General features: G+C 41.9%; 1 protein-coding gene across 1 annotated transcript in view; it reads right to left on the bottom strand.

The window, feature by feature from the left end:
• RASGRP1 (RAS guanyl releasing protein 1) overlaps positions 1-26,810 on the bottom strand; it is a 96,740-nt gene that overhangs the window by 9,478 nt on the left and 60,452 nt on the right. Inside the window, exons 7-16 of the mRNA XM_019496498.2 lie at positions 24,267-24,440; positions 22,690-22,806; positions 20,136-20,411; positions 14,444-14,524; positions 12,813-12,917; positions 10,955-11,064; positions 9,902-10,046; positions 9,027-9,063; positions 8,186-8,332; positions 4,867-5,249 (exon numbers count right to left, since the gene is read on the bottom strand). Of these exons, the coding sequence (XP_019352043.1) occupies positions 4,867-5,249; positions 8,186-8,332; positions 9,027-9,063; positions 9,902-10,046; positions 10,955-11,064; positions 12,813-12,917; positions 14,444-14,524; positions 20,136-20,411; positions 22,690-22,806; positions 24,267-24,440 (1,575 nt within the window). The remainder of the gene's footprint in view (positions 1-4,866; positions 5,250-8,185; positions 8,333-9,026; positions 9,064-9,901; positions 10,047-10,954; positions 11,065-12,812; positions 12,918-14,443; positions 14,525-20,135; positions 20,412-22,689; positions 22,807-24,266; positions 24,441-26,810) is intronic.

Below are 26,810 nucleotides of genomic sequence, written 5' to 3'. Positions count from 1 at the left end.
AGAGTTTAAAGACACATTTAGGGAGGAGCCAGGATGGCTACAAGGCACATATCACTCAATTTGCACACCACCAGGCACCATAGTACTGAGATCGATGGCAATCCATACCGCACCACCTCATAAGTGCCATACGGAAGGAAATTGAGAAGATGCTAGAGCTGGGCATCATATGGCCTTCTTGAAGCCCCTGGCGGAGCTCTCTCATACCGGTACCCAAACCAGATGGTACCCTGAGACTTTGCGTAGATTACCGACGCCTGAACGAGATAGCCATCTTCGATGCCTTCCCCATGCCCCACATCACCGAGTTAGTGGAGCGAATCGGCTCTGCCAAATTCATATCCACCTTAGATCTAGCAAAGGGGTATCGGTGACCCCACGGGACTGGCCCAAAACCACCTTCGGAATGCCATGGAGTTTGTATGAATTCCTACGTATGCCATTTGGGCTGCATGGCACCGTGGCAACATTTCAATGCCTAATAGAGCAGATCCTGGCCCCCCACGCAAGTTATGCTGCGGCATACATCGATGACATCATTATTTTCACGCAATCCTGGACACAACACCTACAGGCGTTAAAGGCGGTACTAACAGAACTACGGAACGCGGGCCTAACAGCCAACCGCAGGAAATGCGCAATAGCGCAACAACAGACGAAGTATTTAGGGTAGGACAAGGAACCATCAGGCCACTAGCCGACAAGGTTGAAGCCATTCGGAAGTTTCAGACCTCTCAGACCCCCAGGCAACTCTGGTCCTTCCTGGGCTTAGTTAACTACTACCGCCGCTTTGTACCACGGTTCTCCGAACTAGCAGCTCCATTATCAGATGCTGTAAAAGGGCCCTCCGGGAAAGGGATTAAGTGGACAGAGAAAATGACTAGAAGTTTCCAGCTATTGAAGAAAGCCCTGTGTGAGGATGTAGTCATACATGTCCCTGACTTAAAAAAATCTTTTATGTTACAGACAGATGCGTCGGAGACAGCCATAGGGGCTGTGCTGACGCAAGAGGATGGCGGGATAGAAAGACCGGTGGCCTATGTGAGCCGAAAACTGTTACCCGCAGAGACAAGGTACGCCACAATTGAATGGGAATGCTTGGCAATACGGTGGGCGGTGGAGTACTTCAGATACTATTTAATGGGTCGAGAGTTCACTTTGGTAACAGACCACGCCCCACTAAGATGGCTCAGTACAGCAAAAACAGACAACACCCAGATTATGAGGTGGGCCCTGGCTCTCCAACCCTTTAAATTCCAAATAGTACACCAGCCGGGAATAAACAACATAACAGCGGATTTTTTGTCTAGATGTGATGACACATCCCAAGACGCCATGGAAGGACAAAAACAGATGGAAGTACAGGAACGGACAGGTAGGACAACAATAACCCTGAACAAACCGCCCCAAGGCAACTTAAGTGGGGGGTTATGTCGCAGGGAAAAACAAAAGGGAGGACCCCAAAGGGCAAGGGGGGAACCCCGGGAACAGGAATCCTTAGAAGGACAAGGGGGAAAAGAGCAAAAGTAAAGGGGAACACTCACCTGCAGCGGGACCCGTGGCGAAGCTGGAACACGGGGAGGAGCCCGCGCGGCTCATTAACCGTGCCTTCACACACCTGCAGCCGGCCAGTGATGTTAGCGGCGATCACCAGCCAGCAGAAATAAAGCGGGCCGCTAGCAAAGAGGCAGGGGGAAGATGGACACCGGCAGGAGCACCAGACGAAGGGGCCTCTCCCAAGCTCCCAAGGGAGCAAACAGAGCTGGAGGCCGTTTCCCCCGGTAGAAAAGGATCCTGCTGCACCCACTGCGAGCCAGAGACTGCTGGCTGCAGCAGCAAACTAGAAGCGGTTGCTCCCGTCCGGAAGCCTGGAGAAAGGGTGGAGGGGCACGGAGGGACCCCAACTCCAGCGGCTGCTGCAGAAGGCTTGGAGGTGCTGGCCCACTACCCGGCACCAGACCAGGTGGGACCATGGAGGGTACCGAGGCAGCAGGAGAGGTGCACCAGGTGGAAGACGAGAGGCCAGGGCAGCACAAGACGCTGCGAAGCTCGGACCTTGGGGGCGTATCGCCAATCCCGCAGGTGACGGGAGGACACGTATCCACTGTAGGGTCCCAGGGGGCCCGAAGATATAGAAGGCAGGGCACCGCGGGAGAGGATGGGTGATGGAAACCACAGGATCTCATGGCCATGTATAGGGCCTAGCATGGCCCCATAAGAGTCAGGGGGTGCGATTAGGCCTAGAGGGCCTGGCGTGGGGGAAGTTGGGTCCCTTTGACAGTGTCAAAAGGGGTTTTTGGGGGGTTTTTTTGCATTTTGTGTTTCCCACTTTTGGAGGGGTTGGGTGTCAGGGCTCGGGGAGCCTGATTGTTTCGTAAGCCTCAGGATCAGGGTTAGCATTAAGGAAAGGCTGCAGCCTCAGAGACCAGGGAGGACGCCATAGGCTGCCAACACCTTCAAAAGGGCAGGGCAGGGATTCACCCCTACCACAAGGAATTAGGGACTCAGCGCTCGGGAATATGGCCACAAGGACAGCAGTGACCTGCCAAGGCTGGGTATAAGGGCAAGGTAAAGGGAAGGTGGAGCCTCGCAGAAGAACACCAGAGACGTTCCGCCCCCGGGGGAATCCAAATGGTCCGACCCTCCACTGAAATAAGATTCAAAGTTGTGGCAGGCGAGACTCGGAGGACCACATCGGAAGCAGACACCAACTCGACGGACCACCCGGGGTGACAAGGTGGACACCATCGAACATTCGGACCAAAGCCGCACGTGACCGGATGTTCGAGGCCAGGCAGGCACAGTAGGCTTCTGCAAAGAGATCCCGCATCATTTAGAGGTTTTCCTGAGTGTGTGCAGGGATGATGCAGTTGTCGGCATACTGAAGGCCAAGGCTGGTTGTTTTGAATACTTTGGTCTTCAAAAGAAAACAACCCAGATTGAATACCAAGTGAATGGAAGGCTTTTCAGTGTCCATTCTGGAAAGGATGTGGTCCCTAACAGGAACCAGGATGACAGTTAAAAAATGAATAACAGAATTGGAGTGATGATACATCCTTGCTTGACCCATTTTGATGACAAATAGATCTGTCTCTGATCTGCTACAAAGGATGGTTTCATTCATCTGGTCAGGGACAAGCCTTAGGACCTTGATGTATTTTTCAGGGCATCCAAATCTGGCCAGTACTTTTCACAAAGTACTCACAAAGTAAAATTGGTACTTTTCACAAAATACTCACCTTTCCCTACATCCAGGGCATAGAGCCGTGCAGCTGACCCTCAGTTTCCTCACTAAGTCACAAGAATACTGAAGAAGAAAGAATGGGTTCAAGTGATGGGATGCAAGTGGACAGGACATCTCAAGCAAGCAGTTACTATAAGGTTAATAACCATTTGTTCTTTAAGTGTTTTTCCAAATCCATCCTACTGTTGTTGGCTCACAAGTAGGAATGTACCCAGAAGGAAGTTCTGAGGATTCTTACCGAGCAAATAATTTCAAAATCAGCTCTGGCAACCAGGTAAGTGTTTAACAAATACATGTGGAGAACTCTGTGCTACTCCCCTACCAGCCCCTGAGGGGCTTATACAAGGGGACATTTCTAGAAATATTCAAAGAGCTTGAGCTTTCGTTAAGCAAAAATGCCCAGAAGAGAGAGACCTGTTACACTGTAGCAAACAGAAATACTGTGAATATCCCATTTTGAGAGGTGAAGATCCTTCACAACAGTCCTTAATGCTTCAAACAGGTGAATGCTTTGGTCCTTTGGAGCCAAGTATAATCAGGCTCTGGAAACAACCACGTCACAGAGTTTAGTTTGCCCAGAGATAGAACAGTATTTAACAAAAAATATGAGGGAGTAAATTTACTGATTTAAATAAAGATTTATAACCACTGTGAAAATAAATCTTTCATGAGGCCTGGGGCTTATATGTTGACTTTATGGAAGACAGGTTCTGCCATGAGGACTTGAGTCTCACTTTTCCTCCTGACAGAATATATGGCTATCAGAAAGATTACTAATAATTAATTCAATATCAAAGTGAGTATGGCTGCATTGCACTTCCAATCTATGTTACAGTATGTTTTCAGCTACAAACTGTAATGCCCTTTTCTGTTCTTCCAAAAAGAAAAGTGGAAACAAAACACTAAACTCCACTCAGTTGACTTAGGTTATTGGTGGACATTTTGACTTCTGCATATTTTGAGCTTTTGTAACCTGAACACTATGTTAAAAGCTTCCTGGGAAGACTATTTCAGGGTTGTCTTTAGCTAGAAAGACTTTTTGGCAAGACAGCGTTTATCTGGCAGCAGCATATTTATTACAGCGTAATGGCTATTTTTCTATTGTGGAAAAACACACACACACACTCTCTCTCTCTCTCTCAAATTAGAATTTCCAAACTACTGTACTGGCTGTATTAGACTATATTCCTTAAACTAGATGATTACGTTTACTGAGTAGAAGCTTCAGCTTGATAACCTTATTGGGCAAGGGGTTCACCCACGGATATGAAAGCTGGAAGAGATTGTTGTGATAATTTCATCTGACACCTGCATAGGAACTTCACATAAACGTGATCACAGAATCATATAAAATTAAAGTTGGAAGGACCCTCAGGAGGTCATCTATTCCAACTGCCTGCTCAGAGCAGGATCACCCCCAACTAGAAATTCTAGATTGAAACTTTATTTAGTATTTTCTTTACCACATGAAAAATTAAATGTTTTTTTCTTCACTGATTGTTCCGGTAGTTAATTACCTTGGCAGCATCAAGGAATCATGATGTGATATATTGTCATAACCACTTAAAGCCTCTTACAGTGCCATTGCTGTGCAAAGGAAAATTAGGCCCTTGAATAGGTACCTGTTCAAGTTCCTGGTATGAGGGTTTGCAAATGCGCCACTCTTCTTTTATTTTCTGGCTGGATTCTTTGTTATCCCATTTCACATAACCTTTTTTGCGGCTTAAAATTGGGCTTGGCCATGGTGTTGGTGATGGTGGGGCAGGCTGTAGATAAATATTTTCTGATGGTGTCCTATGCTCCTTCTTCTCCATCAGCCAAAAGGGTATGTCACTTGTCGTTAATGCTGCCTCAGTCTGTGTGCCTTTATGAACTACTGCTGGTTTCAGTCTTACTGAGATTTTTTGTGGTGAGACACCCATAAGCATAATTGTTCGATCCTTACTGTCTTCATTGTGTTCATGCACTTCTCCATTAGGAAATGAAAATGGTCCTTCCTCCTGCCCTACAGGACACAAAGAGCAAACAGAGTTAACAAACTAGGGACAAGGTATGTAGGCCATAATAATTCATTGTCCCTTTTTTGAATAAGGAAAATGCCATATTTAATCTTAAGCAGTTATTATAGTCACATCTGTCTGAATTTGCTCTATTAGCATAGGTTTTCAAACTTTTTCCAGGGTATGGACAGCTTCCCTCCCATTCACATGAAAAAGCTATACATACTAGTAAGTACTTGCATAGGAAAGCACTACAAGGGAGGTGTTATTCAGTTTAATTGTTTTTAACATAGTGTAGCAATGTGGGACTAGAGAGGTCTCTGGAACACTAGCAAGTTCTTCACAGACCACTGGTAGGTGGTCAGTGCACTAGTGACTAACTTGGAAATAAGATTCCTGAGCTTTATTCTTAGTTCTGTCCCCAACTCATTCTTTGGCCTTAAAACCCCCCCACAAAAAGTCACATAATCTCTCTTTATATCTTACAAATCTACAAAATTGGTATAATTACATACCTTAATTTTGAAAGACAAGGATTCTTTATGATACTGTGGCAATAGGGATTGCACACAGTCCCTAAGTACCCTGGGAACACTGGCCAACCCAGAACAGGTCGGGCAGGGAACCCTGGGAGAAAAGGGAAACTTGCCGGGAGAGCCAGGGCCAAAACCACACATGGCGCCACCACCACAGTTTATAAGCTCCATGTCAATCAAACTAGGCAGCGCCAGGCTGATGACATTAGCTGCCAGCACCACCATGGAAGATTTAAAAGGCACCAATGATGGTGACAGAAAGAGAAGGGAAACTGCCTCCAAGCCAGCGGAGGCCAGGGCAGAGAAGGTCTTAGGGCACCGAGGCAGAGTGGGGGTAGGGCCATAACAGCTCTATTAGCCCTGGGCAGAAAGGCCCCACTGGGCTGGAGCTGGTACTATGGGTCCAGCTGAGCCCAGGGATCAGCACGATAGGGAGTGAAGAAAACCATATAAACACAACACAGGCAACAAGCCCTGAATTTACAACTCCTCCAGAGTGGAGGGTTTTTTTTTTATGATTGCATTGTTTTTTATTTTTTTGAGAGGCCATAGGGGTCAGGGCACCAAAAGTCCCCTATCTAGGCCCACCATGGTAAGCCATGCATAGAGGGCAGGGAACAGGCAGCTGGCCATAAGAGGCCCAGGGAGACCCCATCTGGCCCGGGCGGCAATCCACAGGGGAAGTGGATATGGGACATCAGTGGACAAATACCGAGACTGGATAAGGCCAAAGTCACCACAAGCCTCAACATCAATGGGTGGCGTGTAGATGGGGTGTAGGGGAAGCAAAGCCCCAACATCGACTGAATCAAAACCGTGAGTACCCCCAATGGGGGCATCCATATATACATCACTTAACCCCTCCTTAGAAGTCTATTAACATCAAGTCGTGGCAGGTGAGTCGAAGGTGGAGAGCCTGCTTTGGGTACTCTAGAGACTAACCACTGGATAGGTAGAGGCATGACAGATATGTTTTGCTGCACGAACTGCATAGTTGGGAGAGCTGTTGGAAAATCTTTTGGGCATCAAGTGCCCTTCCTTGAGTATAAGTTAATAATTCTATAATTACCAAAAAGTACTATAAGTTAGAAAGCTAATTCTATAATTCTTTAGAGATGTTGATATCAGTTCCAAAGTTAGAATAATAAATGAAAGCAGGAGAGATACGGGGTTGCGGGGTTCAGAGAGATGCAAGTTACACAAGTTGCAAAGAAATTTTCTTCAGCAGCTCAGAGATTATGAATATTGATAAAATGAGGCTGCAACTAGATCTGTACATGTATGTGGAAAGAGGAAAGAAAAGAGGTGTGTCTGATATACTATCTGACTGTGGCAAATGTGACACTAGAAAGTAGGAACAACAATTTATGGCTTTTCTTTTAAATGAATGGAGAGCTGGTGGAATTATTTGAGGCTGTAGCTCTGGTCCTTTGATTGTGGGACTAGGTAGAGATGAGTATCTGCATGAGCTGGCATATGGAAAGGTGGACCAGAAGGTGACCATCGAGAAGGCAAGGGAGGCACAGGTAAGAATTAGTACAGCTGAGGCACTGATGCAGGTGAATGCAGTGACAGGCAGATTTGCAGATAGAAGATGTGTAAAAAGAAAGGCACATCAGAAGGTACGAGTCAGAAAAGGAAGAGCCCCTGGCTTCATTCAAGAGAAGCATGTCTGCCTTTGGATATTTCAATGGTGAAATCTAAGATTAAACCATGTTTCTTTGGTCAAGATAGGTAGGAAAATGTGGGCATGAGAAGTCAGTAAAAGCACTGAAAGATCTGCACAGCTAAGAACTAATATTAAAGGGTTAGTCTAGCTTAAGGTGTTATGAGTTCAACTGGGGAAGTGAAGAAACCTAATGCAATTACAGTTCTACTTTCTTGATGTACAGATAAACATGCGAGTTAAAATTAGAAACACAAAAACGAAATTTTAGTTCAAAGTTCTAACTATGAGCCACTTGTTTAATGTAGCAATCGCTTCCTGCCATGGGATAAACACTAGAGCACACTTAAGACACAAGATGGCACAATGAGTTAACCCATCAGTCTTTCATTTTTAGGCATCTATATTCAGATTTTCTTTGAGTTAAAACTCACAAGAATTTGAAAATGTCTCTGTTCAACAATTTGTTCACTATACAGTTCAGCAAGACAGGAGGCCTCTGTTCAGGGAATGACCCAGACCGAACTAGGAGCAGCAGTTCTGGGTTGAGTAGAATTTAGCAATATTCTGGGCAGGCTGAGAGGTAACCAAAGCAAGGTTTGCTTACAGCTGGTTTTCAAAATGTTTAGCCATAGTTAATCCACAAAAAAAAAGATATTTAATTAAAAAGTCTTCTTAAGGTGGAACATGATAAGTCCCATATGTAATAATCATTTTGAACTTAGTTATCTGAACTTACCATGGAACTGTTCTTTGACCGCTATGGGGCAGAGGCTAGAAGCAAGCGCAGAAGTTGGGCTGTTATCTGAAGACATACTTCTGGACCTTTTCTTGCACTCAAATACAACCAGGTCTCTGCATTGCTTATGACAATTCATTCCACAGTCTGTAAACAAAATAAGTCTCGCATGTGTTAGCGGTTTTGCTGCTGCATCTAAAAGCACGTCTTATATCTCTTCAGAAAGCAGTAGACTTCCTCTCACACTCCGCATTCAGACACCATATGAAACCACAGGTTACATGTAGACCCTGCTGCATCCCTGTGCCTTATACTAGTCAAACCACTTTCATATTGAAGCTATCCAATGGTAAATATTCCATCGGAACACAATACAGTGGTATTAACTAGGATTTAATAAAAAAGCATCAAATTGTCTTCTCTCATTCAAAAGCCTGTAGGAGGGCAGGCACTTGGGTGAGGAAAATTTTGTGAGAATTCCATTGTCAAGTATCTCCCCTCCTCCCCATGCAGTTTAGTCAGGATTTGGGTTTGCTTTCCTGTGGGACAAAAAAGTCCACCCCTACACTCTGTGAATCCTGCGGAGTTTACAAAAGGGGTGGGGGGGCTTTTGGGGTTCTGTGACTTCACATAGACTCTGGGCCATCTACCCCTCCTTCAGCTGTCATGCTAGGGCTTCTTATGTCACAGATGTCTTTGGGATCTGCCCACTAGCCAGGACAGACAGAGGTAGGGGCATCAGTGAAGGAATATCAGCAGACAATCAAAGTCTGGGGTTCTTTTCTTGTTTTGATCACCTTTAAACTTCATTAAATGGGTGGAGCTTAAAAGTAGTAATTACCTTTGCACCTATATCCTTGTTTAATGACTCCCCATAGCTGGAATTCAAACAAACAAAAAAAGGGTAATTGTATTAAGATATTTCAGGTAATCTGGGTATGTAGGATTTCCTGCAAAAAGCATAACAAAATGACAAAAGCCCCACCCAATTGTTTTATTCTGTGCCAGCAAATCTTGGCCTTCTGCCCATGTCTAACAGAAAGGGTACTGATCAGAAATGTGTGCCATTCACCTCCGCAGCAGAAGCATTAATCAGGTGGCAGGCTGAACTTTTACCTGTTGCTGCTCAGAGTTCATAAATAAAATACTTTAGTTTAAATCTAGGGTCCCTCGTCTGCAATGGTACATGCTTGCATATAATTTGAATTCACTGCAATTTAGATAAATTTTCCATAGAGATTCTGGAGTAGTTCAGGTGTTCCAGGTCAGCTCCCTGGCTGCTGAAGCAGAGCATAATCATCCCATAATTGCATGGCGTTGATCTCAAAGATCAGTTATTGGGCAATAGTGGTGCACAGTTTGCCCAATCTTGCTAGACAGGAAGTGCATTATATCTGTACTCGACAGGACCAACTCCAACAGCATCAGGGACTAAGAGTCTCCAAGTTGGAATTTCTTGCCTGACAGTGACACAGCCTGAAACCCTGCCACTTTGCCACCCAAAAGAGCACAATAGAGTAGAGGGAATATTAAAGTAGTAGTAAAAATATTGCAGAGAAAGAGACTGAAACAAATTTGAAACATGGTTAATAGCCTGAAGCCTGTGGAAATTATTATAAGTTTTCAGGATTTTATAATAAAATGTTTAAGTATGAGTTTAACAAAACAGCATTGTGCTTATGGACATTAATACAGTTTACTTAAAAATAAGCTTACAAATCCAGCACAGTTGTCGCAAAACGTAGGCTTTAAGTAAGTGGTTTCTTGGAAGTTGTGAGCAAAGCCAAGACCTAATTTAGAATAGATGGAGCTGGCCCTCATAAAGTAAGCTGTTATTTCTTCCCTGCTAATCAGACCTTCCCTGCAAATAAACAAGAGAAATGGTTAATTGGGACCCTGTTTTTCCAGCAGCACAAGGAAAATAAACTACATCTTCTCTCACCCCCTGCTTACAGTAATTGCAATCCTTTTCATGGCCATAAATGTCAACAATAATCAATAACACTGCCAAACTGTTCAGGAACTTGTTTATATACAAATTAAAAGGCAGTCTGTAAGAATAAGCAAAATAGCTTCATGTGAGATGCAACCTCACCATTTCATAAAGCTGTGTACAATTACTGAAACAAAGAAGGAACAGGAGGAATCATTCATTTCACTCTGAATTCAAACTGTTCTTTACAATCTGTAATGCAATGCAGAGAATGGTTTTTTGAAGAACAAGGAGGAAAGATACACAATAAGTGTTTCTAGAATTGCCAAATTTTCATTTTCCCTAAGCCTCTGGATGTTAAGCCTTTGCAGGCAAGAGAACTTTCAAGTAATGCCTTTTTCCATAATTTCAGGAATGTCTGGGTTAATGTACAATCATTGTGGTCAAACATAAGTTCACTGATCTGCTTCAAAGGGTATTTTTGTCTACATTTTCTTGAATACCATGTCCTGAGAGACTAATGATTTTACATTAGAAAAATGCTCAGTATAATTAATATATTAGTACTTAACGTTGCTCAATAAAATATTCTTTAAGATATTATACTAAAATCTGTCTGCAGCATATCAGTCTGTCATACAGCACAGAACTAATTAGTATTGCTATAGGTAGGTATGCCCTTTACTACTACCCCAAACAATGCTTCAGTGAGTTATGTTTCTGCTTTCAGTCTTAGAGGGGGCAGGACAATTTTAATATGTAGTGGTCATAATAAAAAGCTGTTACAAAATGTAAATGCAGAAGCAAATGCAAAAGAGAAGCTCGCAGGCACACACCTGTCTTTGTCCATTATGCAAAATGAGAACGGAAAGCTTGCTGCAATCTTTTCAAACTCTTCTTGAGAAATGTATCCATCCTGATCATGGTCATAATTTTTGAAGACAGACTGGATAAGATAATAACAGAATTACAATGAAGCAGTGGCAGCCAAATCATCGCGCGCGCGTTTGTGTGTGTGTGTGTGTGTGTGTGTGTGTGTGTGCACAGTCTCTTTGTTTATTTATATACTCATACACAATTCCAGACTTTGTTTTGGACTCATACTGAGTATGTGTGCACGTGTACACGTGTGTGTATATATGAAAGAGAGAGTCCAAAACAAAATCTCGTATTGTTTCTTTAAAAAAACCAATTTTTTGAATTGTTTCCTTGAAAACAATTCAAAAAACATATTCACTGCCTGTCCTGGTTAAGTCTTCAGAAACTTTATGCATTCTTGATTGGCATTAAAAGAACAAGTTAAATCTAAAAAGCTTGAGTTAAACTCTGTACTGATTTATAGCGCATGAATTCCCACTGACTGGCTGTGGTGGCACTTCTCTTCCACAAATCCCTCTCACTCACTCTCTAAGTCACTCTGGCCTGATCTGCATTCATACAATTGGTGCCAATATAACTGCCCCCTTCAGCAGAAGCAGGTGTACATCCACACATGCCTTAGGGACCTTTCTTCTAGGAACTGACAGCCTCTACTGTCATTTTAAGTATTCTGATCCAGGCAGAAATAACTGGGAAGGAAGGAGGGTGGAAGTGTCTTTCCATTCGTTATGTAGCCACAGCCCCACCAGAAATGCAATTTCCCATTTTTCATGCATTTTCTCTTTGGATTTTTTCCCCTTCTCCCAAACCCCAAAGCCTCCTGACATTGTCTTGCTTTGGATTGCTGGGCACCCACCATCTCTTCAAATCCCCTTTTCCCCCTCTTTAAAAATACTTACAAAATAGAATCATAGAAAATTAGGGATGGAATGACCTCAGGAGGTCATCTAGGCCAATCCCCTACTCAAAGCAGGACCATCCCCAACTAGATCATCCCAGCCAAGGCTTTGTCTAGCCGGGTCTTAAAAATCTCCAAGGATGGAGATTCCACAACCGCTTTTGGTAACCTGTTCCAGTGCCTTATTACTTCCACAAGGCTATGGACAAGAGTAATGTTGCTTGCACATGTGCAAGTGCAATGGTGTACATGCACTTAAGAGAAAGAGCTGGATGAATTTTAAATACCTGAATATAACATATTGTAGCATATCTTGCATGTGTAGGTCACCCACAGTCATTTATCCTTGGCTACATTCTCAATTCAGTGTAAAAAAAAAAAAGTGATCCTGTACACAGTTACAATTAAGTCAGTGGGATTGCTCATATACTGAAGCATCTTGCAGAATCAAGATATATGGGCCCAATTCTACAATCCTTGTTCCTGTCAAGTGTCATTGAGTTCAGTGGTACTATGCATGAGTACAAATCAGCGTAATGGTTAGTATCAGGCCCTAATTTTTAAGTTAAAAGTTATTTTAGCTTAAACCTGAAATTCTCACTGCCAAACATTTCATAAACACCTCTGTAAAACATACCATATTAAAAAAAAAATAGCAATCAGTAAGCATATGTAATGCAAACACCTGAGTCTCCCAAACAACAGTGTACATAGTAGACTACTTCCTTCATACTGTCACTGTGGTGTTACCTGCTACCATTATGCTTTTAAAAATGTAGTATTCTGAATATTACATTTACATGCAGCTTTGAATATGTCAACTTTTTAGGACACAGCTCCTCATTACTTACTTTTTTCCAGATACAACTAAAACATTAAACAAAAAAATATACATTAAATGGGCTGACCATACTTACATCCACCATTCTCTGAACATGCTTGCTGATGGTCTTTGGATCGGGTTTTGGAGCAACACCTGAGGCCCAGTCTGCAACTACTGGTGGTTTGGAAGGTGTCAAAGGCTAAAATAAATATCATGGAAACTTATCATAACATCAAGTATTTTTAATCCCTAGGTTTTTCACCTTAGCTAATTGGAACATAGGAATTACTACAGAGGATCAAACTAATGGTCCCTCTAATCCAGTGATTCTCAGCCAAGGTTCCACAACACCCTGGGGTGCCTTGAAATCCTTTCAAGGATGCCACAGGGTACTACACAGTGTTGGCACTGTTAGATTTATAAACATGATTCACAGGATAAACCCAGAAATTTCAAATAGAAACCCATACCTGTGGCCTTTCTTAGTTATTTGCACCAGAAAAACTGCTCTATTTATTTTTCTGTAGTAAAAAAAAAAGTGAAAACTAAGAACTGGTATATTCTGAGGGGTTCCTTCAGTCTAAAAAGGTTAGAACCACTGCTCTAATCCAAAGTCCTATCTCTGATATATTTTTTTGAAATATACCAGCTATTTCAGAGGAAGGCCTTGAATGGGGTGGCCAGTCATTCCTAGATGCTCTTCCCAACTTGTTACAATTTACCGATTATCTCAGTTAACTGTAGGAGTAATTCAAATGTGTAATTACTCCCTCACAGGTATGGTGCTTTATCCTTTTTTATTGATGACTATCATCTGCCATCTTTTTGCCCCCTTTTCCCTCTGAAATCTATCACAATATTTTTACAGTCTTAACTAACCTAAATTATGACATGTCATTCTCATTTTCTAGATGGATCAGGTCTTAGTATGAAGCTTTAGTATGGTGTAGCATAGCATTAATATGGAGCCTCTGATGCCACATGGTTTATGATTGCTTATATCTGGCTCTGTTTTCTATTCAAGTTTCTCCTCTATGACAGTATTTTTGCTTCATCATGTAAGTATTTAATCTATTTTGCCTCTTGTTAGGAACTTTGAGGCTTCTTGATCTGTTGGATTGTAACACACAGTTTTACTTTGCAGAAGCTGTTTAATCCATATGTTATGGTCAATGTGGTGGTATATAATTCTATTTTTCAGTATTTAAACCAATTTAAGGGAGAAGAAGAATTTTTTTTCCACTGTTAATATAATTCAGTCCTGTATATTTTGATTAACAGTAAATCAGTTTTATACAACATAAGTCACTTTATTTTCCACAAAGCTATAAAAATAGCAAATAAATATTTAAAGAAAACCTACCATCTGATTACTGGAATTATGCAAGAACTATTTATTTAGAAGGCTTAATGTTTAAAATCAAAGGGATAAGGACTGGTGTCTCTGCTCATGTTAATATAAGTCAAGAATAATGCTAATTGAAAAAAATGGTGTTACACTGGCATATGACATAAGCAAGAGAAGAATCAGGCCTCTAATATAGAGAGTGATTACTATTTAAGCTTCACTCATATTCACTTTGTCTGTAATGTAAAGATGTATTAAACAATGCCATGCCTCCATGTACTGTGGCTTAAATTAAAGTGAATATAAGGAATTAAAGGTACACATTACTGTCCTTAAATCATTTTGTTAAAATTTTGGAAAGAAAAAAGGTCTCTTACTGCAGCTCGGTGACTTCTTGGCTCTCGAGCATATGAAAGCTCATAAATTTCATCTTCTGTGTAGTAAAGATCGAGGGACAGCTGAAAGTGAACATAAAACTGGTTTAGTTTCTAAGCAGTTACTATTGTTCCCTGAATTTATTTGTTCCTGGCTCACCTGCAATCTCCTTGAAAATCAACAACTATTTTAAGTGTTGTTACAGAAACATGCATTTGAAGACACTTATACAAGGTATGCATGTTGATGCCAAGTTGACATCTTAGCATTTCAATCTGCTTTTCTGATTACCTGAGAGAGCTTGCCTAAAATCACACAAGTATGATCACTAACACAAGTACATTTAGATATTTGTAGCTTACAGTGTGCTCACAAGTTGTTCCCATGACATAATAAAAAACAAATATAGCACTTAGGAAAAAACACCTAAACTTTCTGAAATAGAACTAGCTGAACATTTTATGTTTTCCTGTATTTTTTATTCCAACAGGTATCAGAGAAGTTAAAATTTCCACTCTTAGTAGCTCATGCATTTTGGATATTCTTGTTCCATACTTGAAGAATCTCTCATATACTTCCTCTTTCTGATTAGATGGTCTGTTATAGACTCCCACCATAGCATCACTACTGTTCCATTTCCCCTTTATGTTCACACAGATGCATTCATTAGCTCTCATTCCCTTTTGGACCCTGGAACAAGCATATACATCCTTGACACACAGTGTAATGCCACCTGCTTTTTCTTCCCCTGTAACTTTTCAGAAGCACTTAAACAGAGTATACTGTACAGACATCAAAGATAACTGCTGTTTTTCCTCTTGCACCTGTTTAACCGTATTATGGTTCACAAGAATTTAGCCCCCTTTCCCAATCCTCATTTTTTTATCCTAAGTACACATCATCCAGTGGGTTTTTGTTGCCACTCCAATGGAATCTAGTTTAAAGCCCTCCAGATTGCCAGATTAGCCAGATGATGTCCTAAGATTCTCTTCCAAAAGCTGATCTTTGTTAGAAGTATCTTATCCCTGAACAGCAGTAATTTTTGTCAGAACATCAATCAGTTGTCAAGGAAGCAAAAGCTTCACTGATACCACCTTTGTAGCCATGAATTTTGGCTTTTATTATGTGATATTGTCATACTATATACCACCCTCCATGATCATTATTGCTGGGATACTGTATTATTAGTTTCCAGTATGTGGGATGAGAGCCTCACATTTTATACCCAGTTATGAGAGGAAACTTTCTCCTTAGACTAGAATTTTGTTCTTGCACCACACAAAGACCAAGTATCAGACCACTATGTGTCTGCCAGAACCTTTTAAATTCAAAAGGTTGGAACCTTATTATATAGAATCCTCTCCATTACGGCTTTCTTGGAATTGTTTTTATTGGATAAACTTAGTGTATATCATTATATGATGCCTGTAATCATCTCACCTCAGTGCACTCATTGCATATCATCACCATCATCATATTACTAGGTAGATGTTAGGGAGCAGTGGCAGTGATCAATTCCCATCACAATATGAGTTTAGCCCCTTTGCAGGGTAAAGAGTCAGCTTGCTCTTGTTAGGACCTTTCCAAAAGCATGAAGATTCTGGGACTTGTAATCCAGTAATCATGGGAGCTGTAGGCTGCTAACACTGTGCTGAGGATAAAAAGTCTTCCCTTGGTGTAGAAGAGATCAGGAGGATGGTAAGATTGGTTTGAGTTTCTCTTTTAAGGAGGAAATCAGATGTGCTTAAGAAGGCTGGAGATGACCTGAACAATGGATTGTTTGGGAGTCCCATGTGAAGAGGAGTGAGCCCCTGAAATAAAGGTAAGAAATGGCTACACCAGCCCTTGTGAAGAGGTGATGTTTTCATTTTTCTGCCTTTTTTTCCACTGGCTTTCTGTATCCTGGAAAAAATAGAGTTCTTGGCTCAGTCAGATGGCTAAACAACCCAACTACCAGGGTAAACTGTGGTGCAGCTAAAACCTGGTGCTGGGGAAATTGAAGTGCAAAACAGCTGTGAAGCTGGAAAAGAATTAGTATCCTCAATAGGCCCTGGCAAACCAGGCACAGGGGCTGTGGGCATAGAGGTATATTGCTTCACTGCTCTCACCCATGTGCTCTTTGCTGATGTTTTTAGCCAAAGTTCATGAAGTGTTGGTAGCTGCATCACAGAGCCAAAGAGGGGTTCTGTGAACAGAGAGAAAAGCCTGGTGCTGCCATGACCAATTTTAGAAAGGGATCATCCTTGTACCTGCCGGGGTTCTAGTAAATAAATTTGTCGACCGTTCTTAGACACTGGTTTTCAGCTAATACAGGAGGATAGTCACAAGAATTAATGTTTAATGCGTACATGCAGGTGTTCACAGTAAAAATCAGATTCAACAAGTTAGGCTTATGTAATGCACTAGTGAGTGTGTCCTACAGGTCTCACTCTGCGACTGTTTTGCTGAAAATATGAACCTAGAACAACCCCTGCTAAAGAGATTTAGCTAAGCTATAGCAGCTTATGCTGTTAGCTCTGTTAGCCCCATGTATTAGCCAAGATGATGGCCATCATATTTGTACAAAACATGGAATAGAAATACATTCTAGTTCCAGGTACTGAACATGTGCAACTAACTGCTCATTATCAGCCTACATCTAAAACATTATTACTACAGTCATTATAATTAATAATTTCAAATAATCAGGCAACCTTAAACAAGTCTCTGACATTCAGAAAAATAGGAAAGACCAAATGTGTCAAATAAGATATTTTCCTATGAATTATTCACTCATCTTTGAAGTTATACTTGCCTCTTCAAACTGACATGTGCAAGTGCAGAAGTGTATGGGTAAAAGAGAGAAAGGGTGGATGATACTGTGAAACTGAAATAAAAGGCGGCTAGCCTGATGACAGGAATGCCAGAGGATGAGAAGCTTCTATTTTAAATTGCTGTTATAGCAGATATCACGTTTGTATAGGGTGTAACCTACTCCAAAAACCATCTTCAGACACACAGATAAAACAGACAGTCATGGAAAACAATCATCCTCGACTGCAAGAGATTGCCAGCAAAGACTCAGAAAACACCTACTGTTCTTTCAATAACAGAAGTTTTGCACTGGAATTGTGAAAGATGGACATTTCGAACACTACTAATGCATAAAATTATTTTGGCAAAACTATTTTTGGGAGAAAGTTCAGGGAAGTTAGATACATTTGTGTTGCATGTCAATTGATTTAACTCAGTATCCTCTCAGTACCACTGTGCTGGCAAAGACAGTCTATGACAGTGGTGTTCAAACTTTTTCCCCGAGGGCCAGATGGACAGTGCCCAGTCAGTCCAGGGGCTGGATCTGGCTGGTAGTCCTGATCCAGCATGCAGGGAAAGCACCATCCACTCCCACGGAGGGGGATAATCTAGCCCCAACTCAGCCCCACAGGGAAAGGGAATATGGCCTTGTGGGTGGGGGGACATAGCCCAGCCCCAACTTGGCCCTGATCCAGATATGGAGGGAGTGGCATGGCCCAGCCCCAAGTGGGGAATGAGGAGGGAGGAAGATATCATGGCCTGGCCCCAATCCAGCCCTGATCCAAATGTCGAGGGAGGGAGCACAGCCTGGCTCCAACCGGCTGTGCAGGTCTTGGGATTTCAAAATTTGGTGGTGTGAGATGGGAAGGGTGGCCTTATTAATGGCTACTGTTCCTCTGACACCAAATTTCCTGACTTGGGAGGAGCCCCGTGGGCCAGGTTCCAATGCTCCACAGATTGAATTTGGCCTGCAGGCCAGAGGTTGAGCACCCCTGGTTTAGTAAATACTGAAATCACGCAATATAGCATAGTACCAGATCATCATTACTGGTACCAAAGCAAACAATTTAATTAAGAGGTGGGGTGCTTTTAGCCCAACACATCTCACAATGCACCTTTTGCGAGAGTTCATAGTGATTTCAGTAACACTCATATAGAGCCTTTGTAACAGGGGCCAAGCCCTATTACTGAGAGTAATAGGCAGTAGACAGAGGTTATAGGCTGCAGAGCCCTAGGTAATGAACAGATGGCAGTTAATAAGATAGTTAATTAGAAGGGGGAGGAGCCAGGGGCTACTGTATTAGGCCTGCATCTGAGGCAGAAGGTAGTCAGACTTGGACAGAGCTGGAGGAAAAAGCTCACTGCTGGGAGCTCTGCAAAGCACTGTGGGGAAGTGGAGATGGACCCTGACTGTGCTGATTGAAGCAGCAGGGCACCCAAGTCCACACTGCTTCTCTGGAGGCAACTTCTCAGAGTATAATAGTACCATCAAAAGCACGGCAGGTGAGGACAGGGAGTACCAGGGATACCATAGGGTTAGAGTGAGATTCGAGTGGCCACAGCAGACACCACCCATGCCACCAGCAATGGATCCCGTTACACCTAACATACTCAAAACCCTTAAAGAGCCTACAACTGTCTAGAATGTCTAGGCAACATTGCCAAAAATTAGAAGGGGAGTCCATGGGCCATGTACCACCTCCTAGCCCACCAGGGATCCATGAAGCACAGTTTGGGAATTGCAACTTTAGACAATTGCAGGCAACCCCCGCTTAGCACTCTTAATTGGTTCCTGAAAAAAATGTGTGTTAAGTGAAATGAGTGTTAAGCAAAATCAAAAGTATTTGATGACTCAAGATGGCGACCACAATTGTTTTTAATGACCCAAGATGGCAACCTCGAGCACTGCAATGAAACTCACTGAGCGCTAAGTAAAATCAGGTATCAATCTAAAATGAGCGTTATAGCAAAACAGCACTAAGCGAAACAGCGTTCAGCAGGGGTTGCCTGTATATACTTAGCTTTAAATGCTTGAGAATGGCATTAAGTCAGTTAAAAAAAAAATTAGAAGCATTTTTTAGGGGTGTGTGAAGCGGACCCTATTTGATTCGGATTCAGATTCAGCCTGAATCAGGAACAGCGATTCGATTTGTTGATCCGGATCACTGTCCCTGATTCAATTCAGCCGAATCCGAATCTGAAGATTCGATGCTGATTCAGAGAATCAGCAATTAAGACACAGAGACAGCTTTAAAAGTTTTTTTTACATACCTTGAGGTAGCAGGCACAGTTCATGATCGCTGTGATGCTGGGCACATGGAATGTCCCACAGGAGCGCAAGGGGCCCTCCATGTGCTTGGCAGTGAACCCGAAAGTGGACCGGAAGTATTTCTGGTCTACTTCCAGGTTTGCCAGGGAGCATATGGGGCCCCCCCACACACCTCCCTGGCTTGGTAATCAGCTGCAGGGGGACCCCGGGTGCCCCCCCAGACCCAGGAGGCACCAGTCACCGAGCTGGGAGGTTGTGGGGGTGCCCCCCAGTGCACTCCCCTGTGGACCTGAAAGTGGACCAGAAGTGCTTCTGGTTCACTTCTGGGTCTGCTGCTAAGCGCGCTGGAGAGCCCCCCACGCTTCTGTGGGACACTCCATGTGCCCCAGCACTGCAGCATTCACGAGCCCCTGCTACCTAGAGGTATGTAGAAAAAATATTTGAAGCTGTGTCTATGTTAGAATCTCAGAATCTTTCTGAATCTCTCCGAATCGATTTGGAAGGTTCTGATTCGATTTGGAGAGATTAAAGGGTCCTCTGATTTGACTCAGATTCAAAGATTCAACCCCCAAATCAAATCAGGGACTGAAGCTTCGCACAGCCCTACTGTTTTTGTGATTTTACAGACCTACCGTGAGCAGATGAACAAGGTCCTTATTAGCTTCTAGGGGAGGTGCCATCTCTTGGAGTTGTATCAGCTCATTTATATGATTATATAAAGAATACAGTTTATGTATATTAATTTTTTTGTCCTCTAAGTAGTTTGGCATGGCCTCATAGAGGGAGATCAGGTCTTTCAAGTGGACCCCAAGAATTGGAATCTTAAAGTTAGTGCACTCGTTATAGGCACGTCGATAGTTGTCATAGTTCCTATAAGATGAAAGCAGTTCGGTCAGTTCATTAAACACCTGAAAAAGAAACAGAGTGGAAAAATTAATATAATGTCTTAAGTGTTCATCATTTTGTTCATTATAACTATTTTCTGTCTTCAGATGGTATACGGATAACCCATATTATTGTTCAAAGACTTGTTTTGTCCTCCAAACTAAAATTAAAAGACTAAAACATCAAATGTTTTAAAGTGAAAATTAGCTTACAACTATTTTTATTATGCACACACCCTTCAATTTAATAATATTAAAAAGCACTTAATCCATCAACTTTAGCTTCACAAATGAGTATGATTTGTAGCTACATATCTTAAAAAATAGTGGCTAAAGTCACCATCCTCCATTTTTTTCTTTCCTGACTTTTACCAGAGCTTATTTGGAATTTCTTGATCAGTAAAGTCATTTAATTGCTATCAAATACGTATGCAAAAAAATCACTTCAGGACTGAGAATATATCAAGTTGATCCTACAATGGTATTATCAGAATACAATTATGTGGAGAATGCTTTATCCCCCCCAAAACCTGTATCTCTTAATAAGTGTGAGGGTGCTCTGAGTTCTGTGAAATGAAATAACTGAGCAGTTGTGGAAGGCTGTAATTCTGGCTTATGCTATAAACTTGTACCTTTCGTTAAGTGTTGACTGGGTGAAAGAGTATTCAAGAGCCAAGATCCTCTGGTACCTAACATGAAACATTTCTGGCTCCAGATATGGCTAACTAGTAAAAGGCACTAGTCTGCTAAGGACTGTATTCACAATTTATAAATATTAAATCATTTTGTTATTAGACCTGGGAGGAAAAGTATGTATTTGATCATTTTTAATTGAACAAAATAATAAAATTGTACTAAGCAACTTTCTTAAAGATATGCAGCACTCTAAACCTTGCTTATCAAATCCCTGCCAGCTTGGTCATGTTACAAGTTGTTGGAAAAACAGGCATTATAATGAAAATTGCTATGGATCACTAGCATTCTGCTGTATTACACTGCACATTTACCAAGGAGAAGGAACAAAAATCTTTTCATTTGTATTACTTGAATCTGAACTAGACAACTTTTATGGCATAGGGAACAATTCTTTAGTACAAGGGGGTAGAGAAAAATCTCTGCCAGTTTTGATCCCTGATCCTGCACCAAGGATCTCCATACAAATGTAGAGGACTATACTAGCATTCCATAAGTCACATGTAGGCAGGTACTGTATTTACTCATTTTCAGGATGAGGTTTTCCTCCCCATTTAACATGGTGGGGGATAAAGTCATCTTGGAATCAAGTAAAAGGTGGCAGGGGCAGGTGCTGCAGCTCCAGAGCTGCCTAGCCCCTGCCACTTCAGCACCCCCTGTCTCTCCCCTCAGCAACCTTGGCCCTTGTTGTTCCCTTCCCCATCACCCCTTTCCCCTGTTCCCTCTCCCCACCCCTGCTTGCTGCTTCTGCCCCCCCCTCCTCCTTTACTCTTTCTTGGGCACCGGTAGACTGTCCATACTTTAGCCTGGAGCATGGAACAAAGCTCCAGCCTGGCCCCAGAGCAGCAGTGCTTGGCTCTCCACCACTGCCGTGGGGCCAGACTGGAGCTGTGCACCATGCTCTGTGCCCCAGGATGGAGCCTGTTGGCATGGAACAATGGTAAGTGGGAGAGGAGTGAAGGGGAAGAGATAGGATGTAGAGGGGCACAAGTGGCATGGAAGGGAGATGGGGAAGGGGAAGGACGGGGGCTTGAGGCTTCAGAGGTCAAGCACAAGGGCAGGGTAAGGCAACAAGGGGCAAGCTGTGTGCCCCTCTACTGCTGCCTTCCCTGCTGCAGTACTAGCGGGGACAAATTTAAGACAATCCATAGAATCTAATTATTTGGGGTCATCTTAAGGTCTAAGTCATCTTGGATTCAGGTAAATACAGTAAATCCCGCTGAAGCTGACTTTGAGTTAGGTTCTGAGATTTTTTATTATCCAGTCATGCATGCTATGCTATAGCTGTAATATCTGTAATTGGAATACTACCTGTCTATTCTGAATATTAGAAAGAAAATGTTAGCAAATTACTTTTTCCTTAAAGGAAAAGTGTGTGTGGCACAGAAAGGATTTAATTTCACTACCACATGCACAAGTATTCATAGGTGGACAGGGGGAGGTACAGGAAGGGTTTGACTTCACTACCTTGTAAGCTGAGGGGAAAAGCTTTCTGTTGCTGTTTTCTGTCATAACAACATGGACTTCAGTGCATAAGCATAATTAAGGTTGTGGGGAGGGAACTAAATTATTTGCCTGTTTATCTAACATGTCTGTTTGTGATACTGACCTTATTGACTTCATGAGGAACATAAGAACTTGTTTCCTTGAGTCTGGAGATGGAGCTGTGACAGAGACCTCCAATTACTGCCATTAATGTGTTGAAATTTTGCAGCTGGTGAAGCTTCTGTGTTGACAAACAAACAATACTTATTGCTTAATGTCTGTCACTGAAGTGACAGATAGTGAACTATCATTAATTTTTTTAAAATCAGAATCTAAAATATTCTTAGTGTTAGGGGGATCCCACAAACTCTATTACTAGCACTTCATTTTTTGTTAGCACGTTGTATCCATTTCATGCTTATTCATTTTGATACCAAACTATTGCTCTCATTGGTGGGGGTTGTAAGTAGGTAATTCTGTTGTGTGGTAGGTACTGGTATTATATTCTACAAATACAAATAAAGAAAAAGGACTCTCCTCAAAGCAAAAATGAAAACTCTAACAATGTTGTTCACTTCTGCCCATCAGAAGATCGTAGCCATCTTGGGTCATATTCTATTCCACTTGTGAGGTACCTAAATGCAATCCTATTCCATCCTGAAAAACTGGTATAACAAAATGTGGGTCCTCCTACTCCTTGCTGCTTTTTTGTGACTCAATCTTATGGATAAAATTATACTGTTACAAAAGTATATGTATTAATGAATTTTCAGTGACTTGAATACCATGAAATAGAATCACACAAAAGTGCTTAAGTCTATTTGGATGCTTAACAAATAGAAAAGGATCTGGTCCCTCTTTCCCACCCACAGTTTTTCTCTAAATAAGAAATGCTGTACACCATCTAAGTTGGGAGTGCAGACAGTGAGGCCCCTGCAGACATTACACTTAAAAAGTGATTAACCAGTAAATCGCATCTTAAGTAGTAACCTGGCCACACTGTCATTCAATTGATGGTGTGATAAAACAAAAAATATGTAATAACCTTGTGTCTGGTTCCCATCATGCCATAAACTGATCATGTGGCCAGCCCCAAGGGCTCCATGTGTTCCAGTGGTGGGAAGCCCCAATCAGCTGATTCCAGGCTCCCAGCTGTGGGATCACACCTGAGCCCTGAGCTCCACCAAGCACCCAGCTTACTGGGGAAGGGGGAGCCTGATCCCTCTCTCTCTCGCACTGGCAATATGAAGCTATTGGGATCTTATCCCTGATCCCACAATCGCACTTTCTGCCATGCACATGTGGCATGGCAGAAAGAGTAAAGTGTTGAGATTGCAGTTCAGATCCCATTGTGCCTTTAACTGAATATCCCGTAGGGGCCTGAGTTTAGTTCAAAACTGATAGTAGGACAACTCCAGGCTGTCAAATAAGGTAATTTTGCAAGGCATCTGGCCACTATCAATGACCAAACATATTGCTGCTGTTCATTTTCTGGAAAAGGAAGAGTTGGCAGGTAAACAGAGCCCCTAAATTAGTGACAGCTCTAGGAAACTCTGGCAAGAAGAGAATGTAATATGAGTATCATGAGAGAGCTCTAGTGCAACTGAGGAAAGAGAAAAAGTGATACTTGAGCATTTACTATGGAATCAAGAAAGAGAGAGGAATAATGACAAATGCAAAAAGTGTCAAAATTAAACTGACCTGTGCAACATGAATGAACTTGATGAACACTTCAGCCCGAAGTTGAGGTGTTGGCCTACTAAGAACCATTAGTTGTACCCACTGGGAGATACCATTGCAAAGAGCAATAGATCTTTCCATTGTTGGATTCTCCTTCACACAGCTATTCACAATGTAGTTCTGATAATCTGAAAACTAAAATACCAAACTAAATTAACTCATCCAGACTTTGTGTATTCCATGGTATTTGTGTGCCGGTATTTATGTGCAAAGTGAAATACTGGGATAGACTATGCATCAGACATGTATGAGAGAGATTTCATCCCTATAAAAAGCTCTACCCAGCACAAAGGAGAGGGGTTGCAATCTGGGAACCAGTTGAAGCTTCTCAAAGAACCTTTCACGAGTGGTAGGTATGTGTAAAAAGATCTGTTTTAGTTAAAACAGCTGGTGCAGAAGGCAGATATGATGTCTCAACCAACTGTATACCAATTAAGATACCTCCTATGTAAGAGCAACTTCTCCCTCAGCCCACAATCTGTACTATTTCTCGTTAAATACATATTCATGAATATGTATAGTATGTTTATTTTCTAAAGTTCTAGTGTTTCAGTTTCCATCCTTGTCTGCCTTTAAGCATAAAAGGAAAGGTATGTGTGGTTTTAATTTACAGCTTTTAATAAATGCTAGCATCTTTGAGAAATACACTATTCAAAAGCCAGAGGTCTTTATGGAATAAGCAAAAAATATTTTTTTGGAATTCTAGCATCAATGAGTTATAGTGAATACACATTGGGTTTTCTTATAGGTAGCCCTTCCAAAGGATACTCTCTGAAGTAGCTAAATTAAATATTAGGGAGTAGCATATTAGCTACATATTAAAAGATCTACAATATTAATATAATATTTCATATTAGAATATTAAATGTAAACTGTCATAGCTCTCCTAGCTTGAGTAAGACAATTAATATTTATACCCCTATGTAATCACAGAGCCAAGTTAAAAAAGGCATCCATAAAAAGGGAGCAAAAAATGTCCATCATCACTAAGAGATGTACCAATTATATTACCATATCTACTCACAGAGGAGCACATGCACCCGTTTGCCAAAAATTAGCCTTTCAAAACTGGGTTTTGCTTCTTAAGCAAGGAGAAAGTTGATTTTTTTTTCTTCCTGGAATAGCAGCAGTAGCATTTCTGTTTAGGCAGCCCTGAGGGAATTAAATGACTTCCTGGTTCATTGTAATCTACTTGATTCCTTTTAATTGCTCTTCACTCAATAGATGTTAACAATCCACTCTCCTTTTTAAAGCTTGATCAAAGACCAAGCTTTCCTTTCACTGGCCACTTCTGGTCTCTCTTCTGTTTCACAGCCCTGCAGACTGTTTTTAGCTTTTTTCAAAATTATAGATCCCAGCCATAGATTCAGCAGCAGCAACAGTTTCAGCTTTTGTGTCAATAGCCAAGAGTTGCTGACAGTTCAGCTATGAAATGGTGAAAGCTCTGGCTTTTGCCTGAGCAAGTAAATTAAAGGTGAGTAAACTAAAGATTAGGCTCTGTCCCTGATCTATGCAACCATAACCCTGGAAAGATTGGTTTGTTGTTTGTTTGTTTATTTTGGGGGGGAGGGGGGTGCTCTTTTTTCCTTAATTCTGTCTTCCCAAAAAACAAAGTACCTGTCCTATTGAGGGAGGGGGGTGGGGGGCGGTGGCATGCAAGAAAATATGGTAATATAAAATGGTACTGGTATAAGCTGTTTCACAGTAACACTTTTATGTTGGCATGCTCCATGTTTCATTCAAGGTTAAAGTGACAGAGATTTATCTAACCTGGCCACACTTACATTCAATTAATGGTGTGATAAAACAAAAGATACGTAATAACTTTGTGTTTGGTTTCCATCATGCCATAACTGAATGGCATGATCCTCTGTATCTGCTGCATTGCATCAGTTGCATGATCATCCATGTATCAGTTGCATTGTAACAGTTAATGTGAGTTTCCAAGTGGCAACACCCTCTTTGCAACTAGTTAAAAATTATATCTGTCCATAGGCTAGTTTTCAGAAACAGAAAGGGAGAGGGGGAGATAAGAACTGTTGTCACTAGGGATGGGGAGGCACAGAAAACAAAGAGAAACAGAAATAGTGGTGTGATTGATGTTTATGTCAAACCTCCCAAGAGGCAGAAGCCCTGTCTGCTAAAGCTTAATTTACTTTATCTTGGAATAGGTGGCTGAGCCAAAGTCTCTTGTGTCTGACCCACATCCACAAGTGAATACATGGAAGAAAGAGGAGTGGTCCTGGAAGTCAGTCAGGTCTCCAAGACAGATGAGGAAGGAAACAAGGGTCAGGAGACAGACAAGGACTTTAGTTCTGCATTACAAATTTTTCAGAGGAGTTAGTCTTGATTTGAGCCTTCTCTCAAATGCTGCAGATACTTCTATTAAAAAAAAAAAAAAAAAAAAGGGTACGGACAGAAGTGGCAATTTTTGCACGATCTAGCCACAGAAAGCGGTCTATAGCCATGACCAAATACAAGTGCATGGCTGCAGACCATTAAAAA

Source organism: Alligator mississippiensis, chromosome 2 (genome assembly GCF_030867095.1).
Source record: "Alligator mississippiensis isolate rAllMis1 chromosome 2, rAllMis1, whole genome shotgun sequence".
In the NCBI taxonomy this organism is placed as follows: domain Eukaryota; kingdom Metazoa; phylum Chordata; order Crocodylia; family Alligatoridae; genus Alligator; species Alligator mississippiensis.
Note: the sequence above shows the minus strand (reverse complement) of the source record. Positions and strands in the feature narration are given on the sequence as shown.